Raw genomic sequence first — 22,650 nt, 5'->3', positions numbered from 1 at the left:
ATGGTTTAGTGATGAGTCATCACTTTTTACAGTTTTGTGGGAGCCGCCTTTACCCCAATGAATGTTTTTCGTGCTAATAATGCTTGCAATGGATTCAGAATCATGAAAAAAACATAGTTTGACCCCTCACATGCTAGTTAAAGCATATTTATGTTGGTGTGTTTTTTCCTGTATAGTTAATTTAATGGGACGCCAACTTTCAGCAGCTGTCAGTCTGTCACGGATTCTCCTAGTGAAACTGAATTTCAGTCTTTGTGAGACGTGTTAGACACCTTTACAAACACATTGGTGAAGACATTTTTTGGTAAGGAATTTATTCCAGGATATGACCCTATTTCTGAAGATATCCCCCGACTAGAGGGAATTACTAGTGGAACTAGTATGGAGCCCTGAGGGACTACGGTCAACAACGTGTATAGGGTTTAAGTGGTTAAATGGCTGCATTGTATTTCTTATTACAATTAAACCCCATTCATGCTTAGAAAATGTTAATTCGTCAGTGTATTCATGTGGAAAATACGGATACACCGTACGTAGGTTTAATAGTGAAGAGGCACACTATGTTTTGACACAGCTGTGGCTCATTGAAGCGGTTCTTTTTTCCAGTTCTCTCATGAGGATCATTTGACTACACTGTTGATTGGACACAGCTGTCTGGATGGTTCCAGGCACATCAACCGTTTGTTTTTTGTTTTGTTTTGTTTTTCTGGGGGGGATTTGTGTGCGTGCGCGTGTGCGTGCGTGTGTGCGTGCAGGGGTGTCTGGGCCCTGGGTACAAGGATTCACTGTGTTATTTTGTGCTTTAATTACTGCAAGCTAGTTCCAGACCCTGAATCGCTAGCCACACCCCTTTAAAAATTTGTTTTGGCGATTCAGGGGTCTAGAAGTGCTCTCATTGAAGAGACTTTCCTCGTTCGAAAATCCGAATCAGCGTCGTGAATCAGCGTCTTGTGATCAGCGTGGGTGGGGATTTCCCAGAACTCATGTGCGTTTCCAAGTAAACAAGCGCCGCCGCCGGACTGTACCGCACATCGCGTCGCCCGTCGCAGTAATATGAGATCGTATCGATCTCGTTATGAAACACCAGTAGCAGGCATGTTATGTTGTGTTTGATTCCTAGTTCGTAGTGCTCCTATTCTGCCTGTTTCTTTGGTTAGCAAGTAGCACTAGCAAGCAACAGGCTAGCCACTAGCCAGCCACACATAACAACACTACGTCATCTGCTTTGCTACTGTTTTGTTGGTCAGACGGTGAAACAATCGCAGAAGACTGCCTCTTTGGGAACGCCCATCCCAGAAATTGCCTTGGACAAGACCAAGTTCAGACTGAATAATGGAGTGAAACGAAATGTCAATTCAGGCTGAGTGTCAGGCTAGCGAGCTTGTAGATCTGCTATTTTGTTTCTATGTCAGTGTTGCTCAAACCTTTTCATGTGAAGGACCCCCAAAATGATATTATGTACTTGGCCACGGACCTCCATCTCAAAACATTTAGTTCCAGGGACCCCCCAAAAGCAAGAATTTGGGTTACAAATGTTCGGCTAAAAAATACACATATTCAAAGATTTGCACACACTTTCACGACTTTTCAAAAAATAGCAGGTCTACAAGCTCGCAGTGAGCTTGTATATCTGCTATTTTTCAATAGTTAAAGCATAAAATAATTAAGTCCCCTCCATCTTGGGCCCTAGTAACTCAGTCCCACTTCCGTGCGTGCTTATGTATTATTCGTAAAGTTATTCCGAAAGTTGGATTTCAAGCGCTGACATTGTGAGTGTGCTGCAGCCATTTGGTCACCTGCCCAGGGGAAAGAATCATGCCGTCGGATGCAGTGGGATGTTGTCGGATGCTGTTGGGAGTAGATTGCCCATTAGGTAATTGCAGATTAAAAGGTGGTTGCCATGGCGTCGTGCCACCGGATGAGTCATGATCTATTAAAGAGGCTTTTACAGTAACAACCCCGACAAGCCTGCAGGCTGTCCCTGATCGGCCTCTTGCGTTGTTGCAAATCACTGTTTACACGTTATTATCTGCTGCCAAATATTTGTTACAGCCGGGGTCTTCAGCGTTTTCAGGCCAAGGACCCCTTAGCTGAGAGGGAGATGAAGCAGGGACCCCCACTCTACATATTGTATAAATGTTGTGATGGAGATTCTCATCGATTTTGTGGATATATTCATAGACTTGTTTGACACTTAAAAAACTTAGAATCTTAAATCGTCGATACTTAGTAAACTTGACCTTTCACTCTGTACTTGGTCTGCTCTTTTTACCTCTTACACCAAACCTATTTGCCGAACATAGCTGATCTACAAGCTCTCAACGCCTCGCGCTGCGAGGCGCTGAGAGCTTGTAGATCTGCTATTTTTGTCTAAAGTCTCTTCAGACTCGCATAGGGATGCGAGGGTTCAAGTTGTTGATTTAAAATAATTATCCCATCACACAAGGATTTGGCGACCCCCCTGTAGTAACTCTGAGGACCCCCTAGGGGTCCCGGACCCCCTGTTGAAGACCCCCGTGTTACAGGATGCATTTCTTTTTTCATCTTTTAGTAGAAGATCCCTGACACTTAATTAGTTTACCAAGTGTGGATTCCTCACATTTACCTCACACTTAGTTAAATAATGAATGGTAAGATACATTGTACTACAGGAGGACACTTAATTGGCCCAAAGGGGAACTCGCTGTAAATTGCATTTTTTTTGGAGGTCACACACAAGAGGAATTTCTGTTTATATTTCCTCTGTAACCTTGCAGCAGTAATTGGCTTGATTAAGAGCGCGCACAGAGGCAAATGTGCCCTTCTGTGCATCGTTATTCATATCTGAACGCGTGCGTGTTTAGTATGCATGTGGGCACGTCATGCACGGTGTCCTGCATGCACGTACTCCGCATGCAGGACACCGCTCGCTTTTGTGTGCGCGCTCGCTTTTGTGTGCCGTCATGCACTTTGAGTAGAATCGATGGAATCAATAGTCCAATGATGGTGGCCGAAGCCCCGTGTTGCAGGTCTATTAACCTGTTTAGACCTGGAAAGCATCTATAAGCCAGGGGTCTTCAACGTTTTCAGGCCAAGGACCTCTTAGTTCAAAGAGAGATGAAGCCTGTTCATAGATTCCATATAGTTTCATCGTTTGACGGCACGATCATCAGTGTATTTTGGATTCATGACAGTTTGTGTTTTCAGATATTTAACCACCTGAACCGCCAATACTTAATTAACTTGACCTTTCACTCTGTACTTAGTCTGCTCTTTTTCCCCTCTACACCAAACCTCTTTGCCGAAAATAGCCGATCTACAAGCTCACAACGCCTCGCAGCGCGAGGCGTTTTGAGCTTGTAGATCTGCGATTTTTGGCTTAAGTTCTCAGAATATGGGCGCTAGGGTTCAAGTGGTTATTATAAAAAAGGTTGTAGATCTGCTATTTTGGGAAAATCATGAACATTTGTGCAAATCTTTGAATATATATATATTTTTTCAAGCGAACATTTGTAACTTTGCTTCTGGGGTTTTCCGAAGCATAATATTTTGAGATGAGGGTCTCAAAATATTTGTACAGTTTTTCAGTGAACCGTTATAGGATTCAGAAGACCTTTATAGAATGGGTCGCTCCGGTCCTAACGGCTTAAGCGCTCAGGTTTTATGTGCGTGCCGGTATAGCGATCCTCTGTCTAAATCACCATGTCAGCACACACGGGAAGCCTTTGTTGACAGAACGCCACGTTCTCACGGTGCCACTGCCCAGGGGTGTCGCACCAACTCCTGGGCCCTGGGTACAAGGATCCGCTCACATGTTGTGCTTTAACTATTGGAAAAAATAGCAGATATACAAGCTCACAGCGCGGCACCGAGTGCCGCGCTGAGAGCTTGTAGATCTGCTATTTTTTTTAAATCGTGAAAATGTGTCTTTGAATATTTCAAATCCTTCTAAGGTTTTTTTTTTTTTTAAAACCTATGTTTCTATGTCAGTGGTGCTCCTTACCTTTTCATGTGAAAGACCCCAAACTGATATGTATTTGGCCACGGACCACCATCTCAAAATATTTAGTTCCAGGGACCCCCCCCAGAAGCAAAATTGGAGTTACAAACCTTCGCTTAAAAAAATACATATATTCAGAGATTTGCACACATTTTCACGACTTTTTCAAAAATCGCGGATCTGCAAGCTCGCAGCGCGGCACTCGGTGCCGCGCTGTGAGCTTGTAGATCTGCTATTTTTCAATAGCTAAAGTATAAAATAATGAAGGCCCCTCCACCTTGGGCCCTAATAAGTCCCACTTTCCCCCCCCCCTGTGACGCCCCTGGGTGCTGCTGCTGCTGCTGCTGCACCTTCCCACTGCACCTCTCCTGTCAGCTCCTCCAGTGACCTGACACGCCGCAGCCACAGCCTGCACGCCACGGCTGCTATATGGTTGCTTCGCTGTCAGCCCCGAAAACCTCGAGTCTTCAGATTTCACACTTTTAGGGGTTCCTTTTTGTCAAAGGAACGCCCTATATACTTTGTCGTATGCGACAGGGTCACGCAAAAGTACATAGCGGAAATAGTGTATCTGCAATTTTAGATTTGTGAGTGTGTGTGTGTGTGTGTGTGTGTGTGTGTGTGTGTGTGTGCGTGTGCGTGTGCGTGTGCGTGTGTGTGTGTGTGTGTGGTTAAGAATCAGAATCATATTTATCATCACAAGTTCACAGGTGTTCAACAAGAGCAAGGGGAGCAAGGGGGGGAAGAAAGAATTATCAAAAAACTAGAAAGTTGTAATGGACGAGAGTCACACTTGCAAATTAATTCTGTCCTTGTCCCTTTTATGCCCATATATGGGGATCCCTGATGTCATCAATATTAAGCCCATATCTTGGAATGCCCATATATGGACATAATGTGTCAGTCTCATGTGGTCTATGACGTCAGACATCTACGATGTCAGTAATCTCCTTATTTGGGAAAAGTCAATGTAGAAAACTACATGTTATATCCACAAGTTTCCAACATCCCATCGTGCATTGCGCAGAAATTGGACGGCGCTTCCGGCGCCGCAGCCGAGTGTGATCTACAAGCTCACAACGGCTGCATCTGCGACGCGACGTGAGCTTGTACCGGTATGTCTGCTGTTAACCGGAAGTGTGGTGCAGTGTGGTGCAAAACATTCTCCAGTAAACTCCCACGGAAAGAGGTGGATAAATTAAACTATATATTGTATCTCTCAGCATAATGCAAGCAGACGAGTCCTGATGAAGCAGGTCGATTTGACATAAGATGGAAAGGAAGGAAGAAAGTCGAACTGTATCTACATATTTACACATACTGTAGCTCATCCATCAATATAGACATTAAGGTGGTAGAGTCAAGTGTCTCTTAGGCTAGGGCTCCACCAAAAAGACGGCCTCCTTTATTAATTAAAACAGGAACGTTCGCAGTGTTGACGTTGACGCAACGCTCAACTCACCCGGTGGAGCCGGGGGGTTAGGGATGGGACGATATGAAAATGTCATATCACGATAATTGTGACAAAAGATATCGCGATTTACGATATTATCGCGATATTCAAAATCCATTATCCTGGGGTGGAACATTTGCCAAACAATAGTAGATCTATACAAGCTCACAAGCGTCACAATGCGCTTGTAGGAGCTTGTAGATCGGCTGTTTGATCGGACATTTGATAGAGAGTGAAAAAAAAGACTGTATCAAGTACCTTTCATCAATTATAGGCGGTTTAAGTGGTATCCGATATGCAGCTCGGCAAATAAAATAATTGTGATTTGATCCCAGTGCATGACGGAGGACGATATCACGATAAATTAAATCTCCACAATACGATTATCGTGAGTGTTTTTATCACTATAACATAACATAATATTTAAGCAATATTGCGGCTCGTTCCTGACCGCATCACTGTCGTGCAAATAATTCAGTTATCCCACACCCTCGAGTGTAATATTGCAATTATACAACTGTTACCCTTAAAAAAATAACATGTCAACTTAATTTCATTGTAATTAAGATATTCGATAGGAATTTGTCATTTTTTAATGCCACATTTAGCTACTCTGTCCCTGAACGTCACATGAAAACCGCAAGCCTAGGCTGCCTAGCCGCCTAGCATAGTGTGGGGAGAGTGGAGCGCTTGCTGTATTTCGTGACCAACGCAGCTGATTTCTTTACTTGATGAGAGACGGTGCATCTGTGCTCGTTATATGCACGGTTGGATTGCCTGTTTTCCATTGAGAGCCCGAATACCTGTTTGTATAATAATGCTTATTGTCCCATCAATAGTGTCTCTGTGGGTTTTATAAACATTGAACCAATGAAAATTATTAACAAGAGCTTCTGACAAAAAGAAACACTACGTTGGATCCATTGGTTCTTTCCTCCATTCCCTGAAAAGCAACAAGGTTTCCGCCCGACAGATGGTGCTTTATGATTCTTTATGGAACACATCGTGGCATTAGTAGCTTTTAGTATTAATGGAAGGTTAGCCACTCTATGCTTTAGCTATTTGTGCTTTAACACCCATTTAGAACGGGTACACATTATTGTGTATCAATATTTTATGCTTTAACTATTGAAAAATAGCAGATATACAAGCTCACAGCGCGGCACCGAGTGCCGCGCTGCGAGCTTGTATATCTGCTATTTTTGAAAAATCGTGAAAATTTGGATTTTGACCCGATTCTATAAGTGTCTTTTGAATCCTTCTAAGATTTTTTGAAAAACCTATGTTTCTGTCAGCAATCTGGCCAGCCATCGTCAAAGAAAAGGTCCTTTTCACTCAACTGGAGCTCAGTTGGTCTGTTCTTGAGAGACTACTATGTCAGTGGTTCTCAAATGTGAAGGACCCCCAAAATGATATGTATTTGGCCACGGACCCCCATCTCAAAATATTTAGTTCCAGGGACCACCCAGAAGCAAAATTTGAGTTACAAGTGTTAGCTTTGAAAATACATATATTCAAAGATTTGCACACGTTTTCACGACTTTTGAATGCAGATCTACAAGCTCGCTGTGAGCTTGTATATCTGCTATTTTTCACTGGTTAAAGCATTCAATAATTCTAGGCCTAAATGGGTTAACTATTGAAAAATAGCAGATATACAAGCTCACAGCGCGGCACCGAGTGCTGCGCTGCGATCTTGTAGATTCAATACTTTATTGCCATGTCAACAGAGTTGATTGGAATTTGTTGCAGTGCAGCTCTTAAAGGCCCATCACTTTGCATCATGCTGCATCATATTATGCAAAATGCATCACTAGTCATGCTGAAATACTAAAATATCTCAAAACACAGATTGAACACAAACAATAACTCAGGATCGTGTTGATCGTGTCCCAAACAACAATAAAATAAGATCTGGTTGTCCCAGAGGTGAAGGGCCTTTAACATACATATAAACAGACAAAACACACAGTCAAACACGGGCGGAAATGCATACAAAAATACAAACGTACAAAAATACATTCAATTCATAAATTGAATTTTTGAAAAGTGGTGCAAATCTTTGAATATTATGTATTTTTAAAGCGAACATTTAAAACTCAAATTTTGCTTCTGGGGGGTCCCTGGAACGAAATATTTTTCAGATGGGGTCCATGGCCAAATACATATCATTTTGGGGGTCCTCGACATGAAAGAGTTTGAGAACCACTGACATAGAAACATGTGTTTTTCATTTAGAAGACATTTCTCGAATCAGCTAAACAATATATCGTTGGAACATTGGAACACAGGTTCTTTTGTCCATTCCCTGAAAAGCAACCGCCTCGGACATACAAGGTTTCCGCTCGACAGTCGGTGCTTTACGATGCTTTATGGAACACATCGTGGCAGGGACGTGCAGAGAATGTTAGAGAGGCAGCGGCTGACATTTCTAAAAGGGCCTTGTGACGCGTTGTGAGCTTGGAGGTCTGCTATTTTCGATGCTTCATTTCTACACGGGGAGGGCAATTCTTTCAACATAAAATGCTGCATTCAAGTTCAGGAGAGTTTGGACAAGGCAATTCTCTTGAATGCTGCCTTCAGGTATGGCATGGAAAGGGGGCATTTGCATTTCTTTCACCATAGTAAAAACTGCATTCCTCTTCTTAGTCGGGGGCGTTAGGGATATTTCGCGCTATATTAGTCTAAAAGCACCAAATTTTGCACAGATGTAGCCCAGGGCATGCTCTAATGATTTAGCTAGGGTGCCCGAGTCGGCGACCTTCGGGGTCGCCACAGCGGCCAAATCAAGTTGGGCTCCCATCAACCTTCTATACAGGAGGAAAATACCCAGAAAAGAATCTGCTTTAAGTAGGATGTGAGGGGTCTAACTAGGGGTTTGTCATGATGCTGAATCCATTGCAAGCATTTGTTTTGCACAAAAAACATTCCTTGGGCTATAAATGGCCCAAGAAAACGCCCACAAAACGGTGAAAAGTGATGACATCACATTTCATCACTAAACCATAGTTTTCTGGGGCCATTTATAGCCCAAGGGATGTTTTTTGTGCAAAACAAATGCTTGCAATGGATTCAGCATCATGACAAACCCCTAGTTAGACCCCTCACATCCTACTTAAATATTTGGCCGCTGTGGCGACCTCGAAGGTCGCCGACTCGGGCGCCCTAGCTAAATCATTAGAGCAAGCCCTGGGCTACATCTGTGCAAAATGTGGCGCTTTTAGACTAATATAGCGCGAAACGGCCATGTTATATCCCTAACGCCCCCGACTATCTGGAGAGAGGGCACTTTTTACAGAAGGATAAAAGGGCATGAGGCTCAAGCCCCCCTTTGCTGTCTATGCGTGCACGTGCCTGCATCGCGGCATTAGTAGCTTTTAGTATTAACGGAAGGTTGGCCGCTGTGTCCCCTTGTGTGATATACGACCCCCCTCCCCCTCTGCCCTACCGTCCGTTCTGACGCGCTTCAATCTCCTTTATGGGCCGCGCCGACATGCATTTACGTTGTCATGGCGAGATTAACCCATTCAGAACGGGTACACATTTTGTGTATCATTATTTTATGCTTTAACTGTTGAAAAATAGCAGATATACAAGCTCACAGCGCGGCACCGAGTGCCGCGCTGCGAGCTTGTAGATCTACTATTTTTAGAATTAGAATTTTGACCCGATTCTATAAGTGTCTTTTGAATCCTTCTAAGACTTTTTGAAAAACCTATGTTTCTATGTCAGCAATCTGGCCAGCCATCGTCAAAGAAATGGTCCTTTTCCCTTAAATGGAGCTCAGTTAGTCTGTTCTTGTGAGATGTCAGTGGTTCTCGAACCTTTTCATGTGAAGGACCCCCAAAATGATATGTATTTGGCCACGGACCCCCATCTCAAAATATCTAGTTCCAGGGACCCCCCAGAAGCAAAATTTGAGTTACAAACGTTCGCTTTGAAAATACATATATTCAAAGATTTGCACACATTTTCACGACTTTTTTCAAAAATAGCAGATCTACAAGCTCGCAGCGCGGCACTCGGTGCCACGCTGTGAGCTTGTATGTCTGTCATTTTTCACTGGTTAAAGCATTCAATAATTCTAGGCCTAAATGGGATTAAAGGTAGTAGTAGCACCCCCCTCCTCTGTTCCCCGGTTTCTGTGTGTCCTCGTACGCCCCACCGCCCGCCCGCCCGCCTCACACAGCCCCGTTGGGGGGGGGGGGGGCGAGAAAAAAACCATTCCTCTTTCTCTTGGCAGCCGCCGCTGCTCTCTCGCCACTTCTCGTCTTCACACTTTCTCTCGGACGTTCTTCGTCATAGTCATTCATCCCCTTCTTTTCCCACCTCTCTCCCTCTCTCTCTCTCTCTCTCTCTCTCTCTCTCTCTCTCTCTGTCCCTGTCTCTGTCTCTTTCTCGTTCCTGCCCCTCTCTCCATCCCTCCCCGCTCTCCTCCTCCTGCAGTAAAAGCGTCCGGTCTGCTTTTTCAAAAGATTAAAAACTGTCACTCTCTCTCTATCCCGCTACCCACGTCTATTTCTCTCTCTTTCTCATTCTCATTCTCTCCATCTCCTCCACCTCACATGATCACATCTGTATCCTTCTCGCTTGCTCTCTCTCCCTCTCTCTCTCTCTCTCTCTCTCTCTCTCTCTCTCTCTCTCTCTCTCTCTCTCCCTCTCTCTCTCCCCTCTATCTCATTTCTCTGAATGCAGCGCTGAGCGCTCTGCGTTGCGGAGGGAAAAACGACAGCGTAAACACAGAGCTGTTGATCCAGGGCTTTGTGTTATTCTCTCTCTCTCTCTTGTCGACCTCGTCGTTCGGCACCTCCTCCTCCTCGGATTTCCGGAGATTCGCGTTTTTTTTTTTTTCCCGAGCCATGTTGGAGAGGCTTCAGTCTGCTTTGAGAACTGTCAAGGAATCCAAACGTAATTATTGCACTTGGTTTCTTGTTACGCTATAATGATGTACCTCTAGAACTGTGCGTTTAGCGTGTTGTTGGTTAGTTATGCTTGTTTTGTGATTGATTCATATAATTACAGTACCTCACTTTTATCTGTGTGTGTGTGTGTGTGTGTGTGTGTGTGTGTGTGTGTGTGTGTGTGTGTGTGTGTGTGTGTGTGTGTGTGTGTGTGAAATGATTACCCAGTCTCACGCAGTGGGACCCTGTGTTATCATTATTAGACCTCCAGAGCTTTTCAGTAGCGTGACAGTTTGTCCCGTGTCCTGGATTTTGGGGGCAGTTTATTAAACTGAGCCGTAATCCCACAAGTGGCCGAGGGAGGTAACAGTACATTGTTGGAGGAGGATAGAGGCTTGGAAATCCTGAACATATACAAGGAAAACTGTCTGTGGAGCTATGGTAATGGCTGTCAGAGTCCTGACATCATCGCTGTCATCTGGTCATTGACAGTAGCATGGTACTGTACTCAAAAATATAATTTTATCATTTTGCCTGACACGGTCACTGTTGGACATAATGGGCATTATATGATATTATTGCATATCGCCGTTGTCGGTTGAAAACCTTGTATGTCCAAAACCGTTTGTTTAGCATTTATCATTTTAAAAATTATTCAAACTAGTGAAAACAGCCGATCTACAAGCACACAACGCCTCGCACCGCGAGGCGTTGTGTGCTTGTAGATCGGCTGTTTTCACTACTTTTGTGCAACGGCCTTGTGTGATGAAGCAGTGCTTTACTTTGTGAAAAAAATTACAAATTTGAAACCCCCCAAATGCCTTTTTTTCTATTGATTACTCACGGCCTGGAAACTTGAGTTCAATAAAAAAAAATGTATTTGTCGCATTCCTAAGACAAAAAAATAGTCAATTTACCCGCATTGATTACGGAATCAATGGGGGTGAATGTATTGTGGACTATGGGGGAAATGGAGCTATTTAACACGTATTAAAACACTATTGCTAGCAACACCTTTAACATGAAGTTACCTGCAGGGTATGTGCATTATGAATGAGCCTCCTCTGTAGAACCGGCGGCGGTTTTCACAATATCAACAGCCTCCTCTCCTCTCCTCTCCTCTCCTCTCCTCTCCTCTCCTCTCCTCTCCTCTCCTCTCCTCTCCTCTCCTCTCCTCTCCTCTCCTACATAGCATCATACACAGTACAGTAGTTATACAGTGCCTGCAGGCTATAGGACTGTCAGGATGTCTAAGCTGGCCGTGATGCATCTGTTTCTGCAGATGCAGTGCTGTGCGCTGATCGGTGCAGCGCGACAGAGTGCTGGCTGGGTGCTAGGGGGGTGCTGGGTGCTATAGGGGGCTGCTGGAGGGGGGTGCTAGGTGCTGGGGGGGGGGCTCCGCAATGGGATTACTCTGGACAGGAGGACCGGGGGACGAGAGGAAGAGACCCATTTAGGCCTAGAATTATTGAATGCTTTAACCAGTGAAAAATAGCAGATATACAAGCTCGCAGCGCGGCACCGAGTGCCGCGCTGCGAGCTTGTAGATCTGCTATTTTTGAAAAAGTCGTGAAAATGTGTGTTTTCAAAGCGAATATGTTTGTAACTCAAATTTCGCTTCCGGGTGGTCCCTGGAACTAAATATTTTGAGATGGGGGTCCGTGGCCAAATAAATATCATTTTGTGGGTCCTTCACATGAAAAGGTTTGAGAACCACTGACATAGTAGTCTCTCAAGAACAGACTAACTGAGCTCCAGTTAAGTGAAAAGGACCTTTTCTTTGATGATGGCTGGCCATATTGCTGATAGAAACATAGGTTTTTCAAAAAATCTTAGAAGGATTCAAAAGACACGGGTCTTTTGAAGAATCGGGTCAAAATTCTAATTTTCACGATTTTTCAAAAATAGCAGATCTACAAGCTCTGCCATTTTCCAATAGCTAAAGTATAAAATAATGATACACAATAATGTATACCCGTTCTAAATGGGTTAAAGCAGTCCATTGGGATGTGTGTGTCTGTGCGCGCACGTGCGTATGCACGTGCATGTTAAAAGTGGACGCTCAGGTGTGCGCGACTGCTTGTGTGCGTGCGTTTGTGTGGTATAACCCGTTGTGTAACTGTTGTATTATTACTGTTGTGTGACAAGAGGACTACTCGTAAAGCGGCCGTGGCTTTAATTTGACCTGATTGCCGTTTCTGCCTGGGTCACCCAGATTAGGCCCAGATCGTGAGAAATGTCCCTCGGCTGTTACATCGTAAACTTTATCCTTTTGACTAGATGATCATTTGGACACGACTCACACACAATAACACCACGCCACAACAGCCATGGCCTCCTAGTTCACCTCCCTATTCTGGGCATAATAGCCGAACATTCAGCAAAATGTAATCCTAGCGTGCCTTTAGTGCATTCACCAATAGTGATTTTTAGTATTCGAATTATTCGACCTCAAAGTATTCGAATAGTTGAATATTCGACAGGACTGGACAAACTGTTAAATATTAAGTAAGCAAGAGGCGAACATTGTGAAAATAGCTGATCTACATGCTCACAACGCCTCGCGTTGCGAGGCGGAACCAATATTTTTATCTGCGGAACCGAGTCACATTAAATGTAATGCCTACAATTCCAAGTGCTTGTCAGGGTGGGGTCCCCAGTTCAAATATGTTTATTTTGGGGGTCACGGCCTAAAAAGGTTTGAGAATGAGAACCCCTAGCTGGTATAGAGCATTAACAAATTCATCCACCAAGGGGATTGACAACTCATTCTTATGACTTCCTATCTTGCCAAGTTATAAATTATATATTTTTTGGAGAGAGAGGGGGAAAAAAGCGAATATTCGACAGAACAACATCGTTAATAGTGACTTTGATATTCGAAAATTCAAATATTTGGTGAATGCCCTCGCGTGCCTATTGTCGGGCAAAACGCGTGGCAAAAATATCAGATCTCCAAGCTCACAACCAGGCGGCAAGGATCCTCTGGATTTGAGGCCAATAAGGAAAACATTTTTAGCATGCAGTTCTCATTAATGCCGTCTGCTGTATCCCCTCCTGTATGCTGCAGATGCATTAACACTCTGTTCAAGTGAATGAGATTTTGGTCGGACTTTACACTTATTGATTTTAACATTTTCATAAATACTTTAAGATTTCAATCACTAGTTTAAAGTTTCTTTTCAATTATCATGATATGCATTTAGTAAATGATGGTCCCATTAATACCCTCATTAATACACTTAAAAAATGATAAAGTAGCGTATGCTTCTAGGGCTTCTACTGGTTATACCGACTGAAGAGCCACCCTCACTGCCCTAGCAGGCACGTGCACACAGACATCAAAGGGGGCTTGAGCCCCTGCCCTTTTATCCGTCTGTAAAAAAGTGCCCTCTCCAGACCAGGAATGCAGTTTTTACTATGGTGAAAGAAATGCAAATGCCCCCTCTTTCCATGCCATACCTGAAGGCAGCATTCAAGAGAATTGCCTTGTCCAAACTCTCCTGAACTTGAATGTAGCATCGTATGTTGAAAGAATTGCCCTCACTGTGTAGAAATGCATGCCCCATGCCACGTCTCCAGTATTGCCTTTTTTATGCTTAGTTTTGTGTGGTATCAAGTACTGAAAATAGCCGACCTTCAAGCTCACAGTTTGTGAGCTTGGAGGTCGTCTATTTTCAATATTTTCACCAAAAGGCCCTTTTAGAAATGTCAGCCCCTGCCTCTCTAACATTCTCTGCACGTCCCTGATACTCACTGCCCTTCCAGCATGAGTTTTCCAGTAGCTTTTTGGGACTGGAAGTTCAAAGCTGTTGGATTTCAATTAGCCCGAAAAGTGGCTTCAAAACGGGTCTGTAAAGAGAAATTTGGGTTACACTGACCTTCAAAGCAGCCAAAGGTATGGCTCCTCCATACCTCCATAACCTGATCAAGCCCTACACCCCCACCCGTTCACTTAGATCAGCCAACTCAGGGATGCTGACAGAACCCTCGCTAAAAACCCCAGGGCAAAAATCCACTCGTCCGAGACAGTTTGCCCTCCTGGCCCCAAAGTTGTGGAACAAACTCCCTGTCGCACTTAGAACAACGGACTCACTCGCTAGCTTTCGCCGTGGACTGAAGACTCACCTTTTCAGACTCCACCTAAACCCTTAGCACTATTGAAACACTCAATGACCTTACATGAAGCTAGTTAGCTTTTGTTTTTAGGTTTTTAGAACCTTTTCTTGACTGATTATTTAGTTTCCTAGATAGATATCCACTTGCATTTGTTATACTGCTGTTGATGTATTGACATATTATCCTGTTTATTATTGTGATGTTTTATCTGCTTATTGTAAGTCGCTTTTGATTAAAAGCGTCTGCTAAATGCCTAAACTGTAAACTGTAAACTGAACAAAGTATATCCTGGTCAATGAAGTACTGTATGTAGGTTTAAGTGGTTAGAGTCCTCTCCTAGTGGTAGGTGTTTCATTGCCAGATTGAGTTGCTATTTTTGAACCCGGTTGGCTCCAGACTAGATGGAGACAGAGGATAGGATTTAGGCCCGATAGCTATACAGTATTGTTTTGCACAGCCGGTCTTTTGAGCGGTGCAGCTTGTCCTTGTAGCAATTACTGTAGCATAACTATAACTGTCTGATCCCTGAGTTTGTTGGCAGAACCACGTACCACCGACCGGCCGTGATATTGTACTTCTCCCCACGAAATATTAACCCATTTAGGCCTAGAATTATTGACTGCTTTAACTATTGAAAAATAGCAGATATACAAGCTCACAGCGCGGCACCGAGTGCCGCGCTGTGAGCTTGTAGATCTGCTATTTTGGAAAAAGTCCTGAAAATGTGTGCAAATCTTTGAATATATGTATTTTCAAAGCGAACGTTTGTAAATCCAATTTTGCTTCCGGGTGATCCCTGGAACTAGATATTTTGAGATGGGGGTCCGTGGCCAAATAAATATAATTTTGGGGGTCCTTCACATGAAAAGGTTTGAGAACCACTGACATAGTAGTCTCTCAAGAACAGACTAACTGAGCTCCATTTAAGTGAAAAGGACCTTTTCTTTGACGATGGCGAGCCAGATTGCTGACATAGAAACATAGGTTTTTCAAAAAAATCTTAGAAGGATTCAAAAGACACTTATAGAATCTGGTCAAAATTCTAATTTTCACGATTTTTCAAAAATAGCAGATCTACAAGCTCGCAGCGCGGCACTCGGTGCCGCGCTGTGAGCTTGTATATCTGCTATTTTTCAATAGTTAAAGCATAAAATAATGATACACAATAATGTGTACCCGTTCTGAAGGGGTTTAAAGCACATCCATCACCGCCTAGAATATTGTCTCAGGCTCCTCTTGCCTCATCAGTTACTGATTGATCCACGACAGTTCTTGGCATCTACGAATAGGATCTGATTTGGCTGATGGAGGAGTATGAAAAACTGAAACCGACTTTAGATAGATAGATACCTTTATTATCCCACGGGGGAAATTCAGTTGCCCAGAGGCAGCACAGCAGTTTAAGGTTACAAGTTACAAAGAAGTAAGAAAAAGAAAAAGAGTACTGTAGTGTACAGTCCAAGAGCAAGCACAAAAAAGGAGAATATAAACATAAAGTGTCGAAAAGCTATTGCAAAAAAAAAGAAGAATATATACATAAATTGACCACGAAACATTCAACGCACATAAGTGACACGTCACACACACACAAAAAAGCTATACTCAAAGCACAACCTAACAGACAGTGCCAAACAAAAAAGTGCACGTAACAGTCAATGCTAGTCAATGCAACACAAGTATCACACCGCCATATCAACACAGCAATTACACAGTACAACCAACACAACCCAATAGTGCAGGGCCAGAAAAAAGTGACCAAAGTCAGTGCAAATAAATCAAGAATATATATATATATTTTCCCCTTTTTTAAGCAATAAAGGGAGCCACAGCAGACGCCACAGCAACCCTCTCAGGGAAAAGTATGTTAGAGGTCAGAGTCAGTACAACGTTTGTTCCAGTAGTGCAAGGTAACAGTTGTCCTAGGTTATTCTATTAGGCCTTGGCAAGCGACCATCATGAGTCTCGTTGTATTGCTTGAGAGCGACCGGCACAAAGGACTTTTCTTTCTGACAGTGGTGGAAAAAGTACTCACATTTTCTACTTAAGTAAAAGTATCAATACTGCCTTGTAGAAGTACTCTCTTACAAGTAGAAGTCCAGAGTTCAACATTTACTTGAGTAAAAGTACAAAAGTATTGGCATCAAAAAGTACTAAAAGTAAAAGTACTAAATGTTTGAAAATAGCAGATCTACAAGCTCACAACGCGTCGCCATGCGACGCGGCGACGCGTTGTGAGCTTGTAGATCGGCTATTTTCAAAATAGCCAAGGTATAAAATAGGGCTAAAGTGGTTTATGTATGTTTTAACATATTATAATTTATATCCGCAAAGTAACTATAGTAACTATAGTTTTCAAATAAATGTAGTGGAGTAAAAGTACAACATTTGGATCCCAGATGTAGTGGAGTAGAAGTAAAAGCATTGGAATTTGGAAATACTCAAGTAAAGAACAAATACCTAATAACTGTACAGTACTTAAGTAAAAGTACTTAGTTACATTACACCACTGCTTTCTGAAGGGTTATGTGAGGTGTATACTGTATGTCCTGATGAAGATCTGATTGATCGAAACGCTGACAACGCAATAAAATATAGTGGAGCTTTTTCAGCGTTACCGGTGTGCAGACTCCTCTACCTCCTCTCGTGATACTGCTGCTTGTCTTGCACCTGGGCCACGGACGTGCGCGCACCGCCTTCCTCATTATGTAAGGACACGAGCAGGAAAACTCGCCGCATCGACAGCTTGCCTGGTATTGCCAGGGGTTAGTGTGCTGACAACGCGCTACAAAGTCCATCAGCAATGTGTTGATCAGCGTGTTTCGGTACCAAGCATTGGACCACATGGTTACTGTGTGTTGAAATTGGCTCTCGGTCTATACTATATGTGTGTCTCTCTCTCTCTCTCTCTCTCTGACCGAGCTCTGGTATGACATCCCAAACAACCGAAACCAGGGCCTAACAATAACAACAGCGTTTCGGGTTGGACGTCGGGTTCTGACTGACATGTCTATATTTGGGCACAATTTGCCCGCCCGCCACAGACAGACACCTCCTGAAAATAGCCGATCTACAAGTCGAACGAGGAACAGATTGTGTGCTTGTAGATGAGCTACTTTCAGCAAGCGTCACCACACCACACCATGCCCCCACCACTGAAATCAACATGATTATCAGTACATGAAAACATTTTAACACTCATCTTTTCTTTTCCCTAATTATAATATCGTGATAATCGTCACTGTCGGGAAGAAACCTCGTATCTCCAAGTTTCAAATGTGTACATTTTTTCGCAAAGCAAAGCCCTGCTTCATCATACAAGGCCGTCGCACAGAAGTAGTGAAAACAGCCGACCTACAAGCACACAACGCCTCGCACCGCGAGGCGTTGTGTGCTTGTAGATCGGCTGTTTTCACTAGTTTAAATCATTTTTAAAATGATAAATACAAAATAAACGGTTTTGGACATACAAGGTTTCCACCCGACGATATGAACCCTTGTTGTAAAAAAAAGTTGTCCTTTAAATAGTCTTGGCAGTGAATGGGCTATGGGTCCATCGGGTCCCCTGGTGGGTCCCCGGTCCTCATGTTTAGAACCCGCAGTGAGTGATGTTGTTGAAGTGAGTGAGAGGTCAACGTGAGGTCCCTGTTCAGAGGGCTGGTGGAGGATAATTACCTGTCAGTCGTCCCCTCTCACCCCCACATCCATCTGCACCTGTAATGAACACACTGAACAGGGCCGTGCAGTGTGCACACACAGCAGAACACACACACACACACACACACACACACAGACACACACACATGTACGTTCCACGGAGCAAGCACAAATACCCAACAGTCACGTGTGTTTGTTGCGACCGTTAGGTCGCAGTTACTATCAGAACCTCCACCGGCTGTCCTCAGTCTGTCAGCCAGTCAGTCTGTCAGTCACGTCACATCACGTCACGTCACATCACGTCACGTCACGTCACGTCACGTCACGTCACGTCACGTCACGTCACGTCACACTTTTACCCATCTCCGCCACCGTTGCCCATCCATGCCAAACTTTGCACACACACTCCTTGGCTGCCAAACCACAATCATTTCTCACATGGCCCTCTTCTAGCACTACCACGAGGCCGATTCTTGCAAAACACATTTTTGGACACTGCTCCGACAGATTTTGCCCTAAAATCACACAAAGCGGTACACAGTATCTCTAAAGTCATGTCATCAACATGGAGCTGTCCCATTTCCCATATTCCCTCCTGATTGGCTACCATTGCCTTCTAAAGTTTGTGTATGTGACCTGACGGTCGCTTATCTCCTGATTAGGGAGTCTTACTGGTGTGCATTTCGTCAGTGAAAATAGCCGATCTACAAGCACACAACGCCTCACATCGCGAGGCGTTGTGTGCTTGTAGATCGGCTATTTGTGCAACACTCTTGAATGATGAAGTATAGGGCTTTAATTTGGAAAAAAAACATTGGAGATACTCAGGTGAAGACTGATTGACAGAGCAGAGAAAGCATGTCCCTGCGTGACAGTGGATGGAGGGATGGAGGAGGGAATGGAGGGATGGGTTGATGGATGGCTGGGATGAAGGAGGACAGGAGAGTGTTTCAAGGAGACGGGAGGAGAGGGTGGGGGTGGGGGTGGGGGCGGCGGGCGTAGACAAAGAGTGAGGTCATCTGCTATATAAAGACGGCCAACAAAACCAGCCGGCGTTTAATCACATCTTGTTTTAAAGTGTTCTGGAGCACGTCCCGAAGAAACTAAATCTTCAGCCCTCATACTTTACTTTTATGTGTTGGTTTCTTCGGTTTTGACCTCGCCAAGTGTTTGTCATTGAAGGGCCTTCTACGGTTGGTGATATCTCATCTAACTTCTAAGGCTGCGATGCACAGCTTATGGCCGGGTGTTACAGAACACCTCAACACCTGCTGTCGCCCGGGGCAGGCCTCTAAGGTGGACACAGTGAGATACTGTTCATTTAACTCTCAGAGTTCAATAGAAGCTACACTTTACTATGTAATTTCATGATTGCGACCGTCAGGACGCAGTTACTATCAAAACCTACACCGGCTGTCTGTCTGTCAGTCAGTCTGTCAGTCACGTCACAGAAGGCAAGGCAGCGGCTTTACCTTCTCAGACAGCTGAGAAGTTTTAATGCCAGCAAACACACCCTGACCATGGTCTACAGGTCACTTACTGAGAGTGTTCTCACTTTTAATATCGTCTCCTGGTATGGGACAAGTAGGTCGGGAGTGGCTTATTGTCGGTATCAGCCGGTAACACGCGGGAGTCTGTCCCCGTTACAATGCGCTAGACCCCTGGGAGATGGACTGCTGAGGTGGAGCGCCACACCTACCATCAGCTCCCAGTACTTGCCAAGCCGTGCTACTCATACGCTGAGTTGGCGGTGCCCGGAATCGAACCCATGACTTCGCGGTACAAAGGCGAGAGCTCTACCGACTGAGCTACCCGGGAACCTCTCAGTTAGAGATAGGAACAAGCTCACCCAGGTAGTTAATCAGGCAAGTAAGATCATTGGAAACAAACAATTGCAACTTCAGGATATATATGTTACAGTTAGATTGGGTAACTCAGTTAGATCGTGGTAAGAGCGCTCGTTTTAACTCTAACTCTAACCCTAACCTTAACCTTAACCTCAGTAAAACTATGCCTAACCCTAACATTAACCCTAACCTCCGTGGGGCGAGGCGCTATCATTCCTGCCGACGCTACGTTGTCGTTGTTGTAGATCAAAGCGACCGCTTGTTCCGCCCCGCGCCGCACAGCGAGCGCTCCGGTTCTCAATCTAACTGATTCTCGATCTAGCGGTGACATATACAATCGCACCATAACCAAAAAGGCAATTCAGATTTATAGCGACTCTACACACCCTCTTCGCCCCTCATTTGAGCTTTTACCAAATTGGGCAGGAGGCTTAGAGTACCTCTAGCAAAGAAGAAGGGCTATAAGACATCATGTGTGCCAACTGCAGTGGATTTTAAATAAGAAAATGTTTGAATAGTTCCAACCCCCACAGCCCTTGATCCCTGTTGCACTGTTGCTATGTCATGGGATGCATTTTATATAGTTTTAATGCATTGTGTATTTTATGTATGTTTTATTGTTGTATACTGACTGACTGCCCGTATGTCAAAGACATATTTCCATTTTATTTTAATTGTGTGTGTGTGTATTTGCATTGTGTGTTTAGCTGCGTCACTGCTTCCTCACCGCTTCGTGACGGTACGTCGGGGCAGCCCAGCGGCACGGAGCGGGCAGATCCGACCCGGCGACCGGTTGGAGGCGGTGGAGGGGCGTCCCGTGGTGACCCTGCCCCACCAAGAACTGGCACAGATCCTCCGGCGAGCTGGGAACTCCCTACGCCTCACCATCGTCCCGCGACCCAGCACCTGTGAGTAGGGCATTCAACAAATATTCGAATATTCAAATATCAAAGTCATTATTCGAAGGTTGTTCACCGAAGTCGAATATTCGCTTATTTCAATTATTTTTATTGTTTTCTCTTTAAAAAATATATAGTTTATAAAGCTTGGCTAGATAGGAAGTCATAAGAATGAGTTGTCAATGCCCCTGGTGGATGAATTTGTTAATGCTCTATACCAGGGGTTCTCAAACCTTTTTAGGCCGTGACCCCCAAAATAACCATATTTGAACTGGGGACCCCCACCCTGACAAGCACTTGGAATCGTAGGTATTACATTTAACGTGACTCGGTTCCAGAGATAAATATTGTGAAAATAGCAGATCTACATGCTGAGCATGTAGATCGGCTATTTTCACAATGTTTGCCTCTTGCTTACTTAATATTTGACATTTTGGCCAGTCCTGTGGAATATTCAACTAAAATATACTTAAACTACCAAAATGTTTGAAAATAGCAGATCTACAAGCTCACAACGCGCCACGATGTGACGTGTTCTGAGCTTGTAGATCGGCTATTTTCAAATAGCCTAAGTATAAAATAGGGTTGAAGTGGTTAATATATGTTTTATAATATAATAATTTATATCTGCAAAGTAACTAGTAGTTTCAAATAATTGTAATGGAGTAAAGGTACAATATTTTCTTCAAGGATGTAGTGGAGTAGAAGTGAACATTGGAAATTCTCCATTAAAGCCTAAAAGTGCCTCAAAATTGTACATGTACTTAGTTACTTTACACCACTGATGGATTTCATACACATACCGTATCATATCTACTTCAATGCACATTGCAGAGTCAAATCCGCAGTCTTACTTTATTCCTTTGTAACTCTGAGAGTGTTCACTTGGGACCCTTACAAGTAGGGCAGTCACGATTATTACATAATCGTCTAATCGCTTTTGAGGTAATCACAATTATTTTGCATAATCGTCATAATCGTTTCCATGTTGAGAAATGTTAATATAGTTTCAAACACTTTCAAAATGTTATTTTTTAAGTATAAAGTTGTCAAATATGTCAGTAATTTATTTGTATATTTAAGTGTCATAATTGCCATGTGCAACTTCAAAGCCTAAAAGCCAAACAGAAATGTAATTGTCAACGACAGATACACAATTAAATTGTTAATTGCAATTATTTGAATGACAATTAATCGTAAAATGTCATAATCGTGACAGCCCTACTTACAGGTTAATTTTGTTCCTTACATATACTCTCAGTGCAGTCTAACCTCAGTCTTGATGTCTTCCAGACTCCTCCAGTCTTTCAGAATCCACTGACTATGACCCCAGTCACAAGAGCAGGAAAGGTCACAGGTCACGCCCAAAGGTGAGGATAGGATTGTTTATTCTGAGCCTAAATAATAACCAGCATCCTGCTTCTCTTTTGTGGCCAGAATATATTCATTGATTATATATAATCAATTATAAAGAAATCATCAATAATTGAGCAAACAACAGTTTTTTTTTAAATTGTGAAAATAGCAAATCTACAAACTCACAATGCATTGCTGTATGAGCTATAGTGAGCTTGTAGATCTACTATTTTCACTATTTTTGCACAACACAGTTGTACAACAACATTTAAAATTGGGCTTAGGTGGTTAATCAGACGAATGAATTTAGTCAATTACAAAAAATCTATTATGCTCTTGTGTTGATTTGTTAATAATAAAAAGCTTCTCAGTTGTTTGATTATTCAAAACTAGAAGCAGTGCTCTTCCGAGCACAGGTCTCCACCAGGTCAGGTAGGTGATT

General features: G+C 43.5%; 1 protein-coding gene across 1 annotated transcript in view; it reads left to right on the top strand.

Annotated features, from left to right (window-relative positions):
* magixb (MAGI family member, X-linked b) overlaps positions 1-22,650 on the top strand; it is a gene marked incomplete at both ends in the record, with an annotated part of 157,562 nt that overhangs the window by 122,987 nt on the left and 11,925 nt on the right. Inside the window, 2 exons of the mRNA XM_080732953.1 lie at positions 20,661-20,861; positions 22,146-22,222. Of these exons, the coding sequence (XP_080589079.1) occupies positions 20,661-20,861; positions 22,146-22,222 (278 nt within the window). The remainder of the gene's footprint in view (positions 1-20,660; positions 20,862-22,145; positions 22,223-22,650) is intronic.

This window comes from Nannobrachium achirus (assembly GCF_963921795.1).
Source record: "Nannobrachium achirus genome assembly, chromosome: 9".
Classification (NCBI taxonomy): Eukaryota; Metazoa; Chordata; class Actinopteri; order Myctophiformes; family Myctophidae; genus Nannobrachium; species Nannobrachium achirus.
The sequence above is the reverse complement of the archived record's forward strand: the minus strand, read 5'-3'. Positions and strand labels throughout refer to the sequence as shown.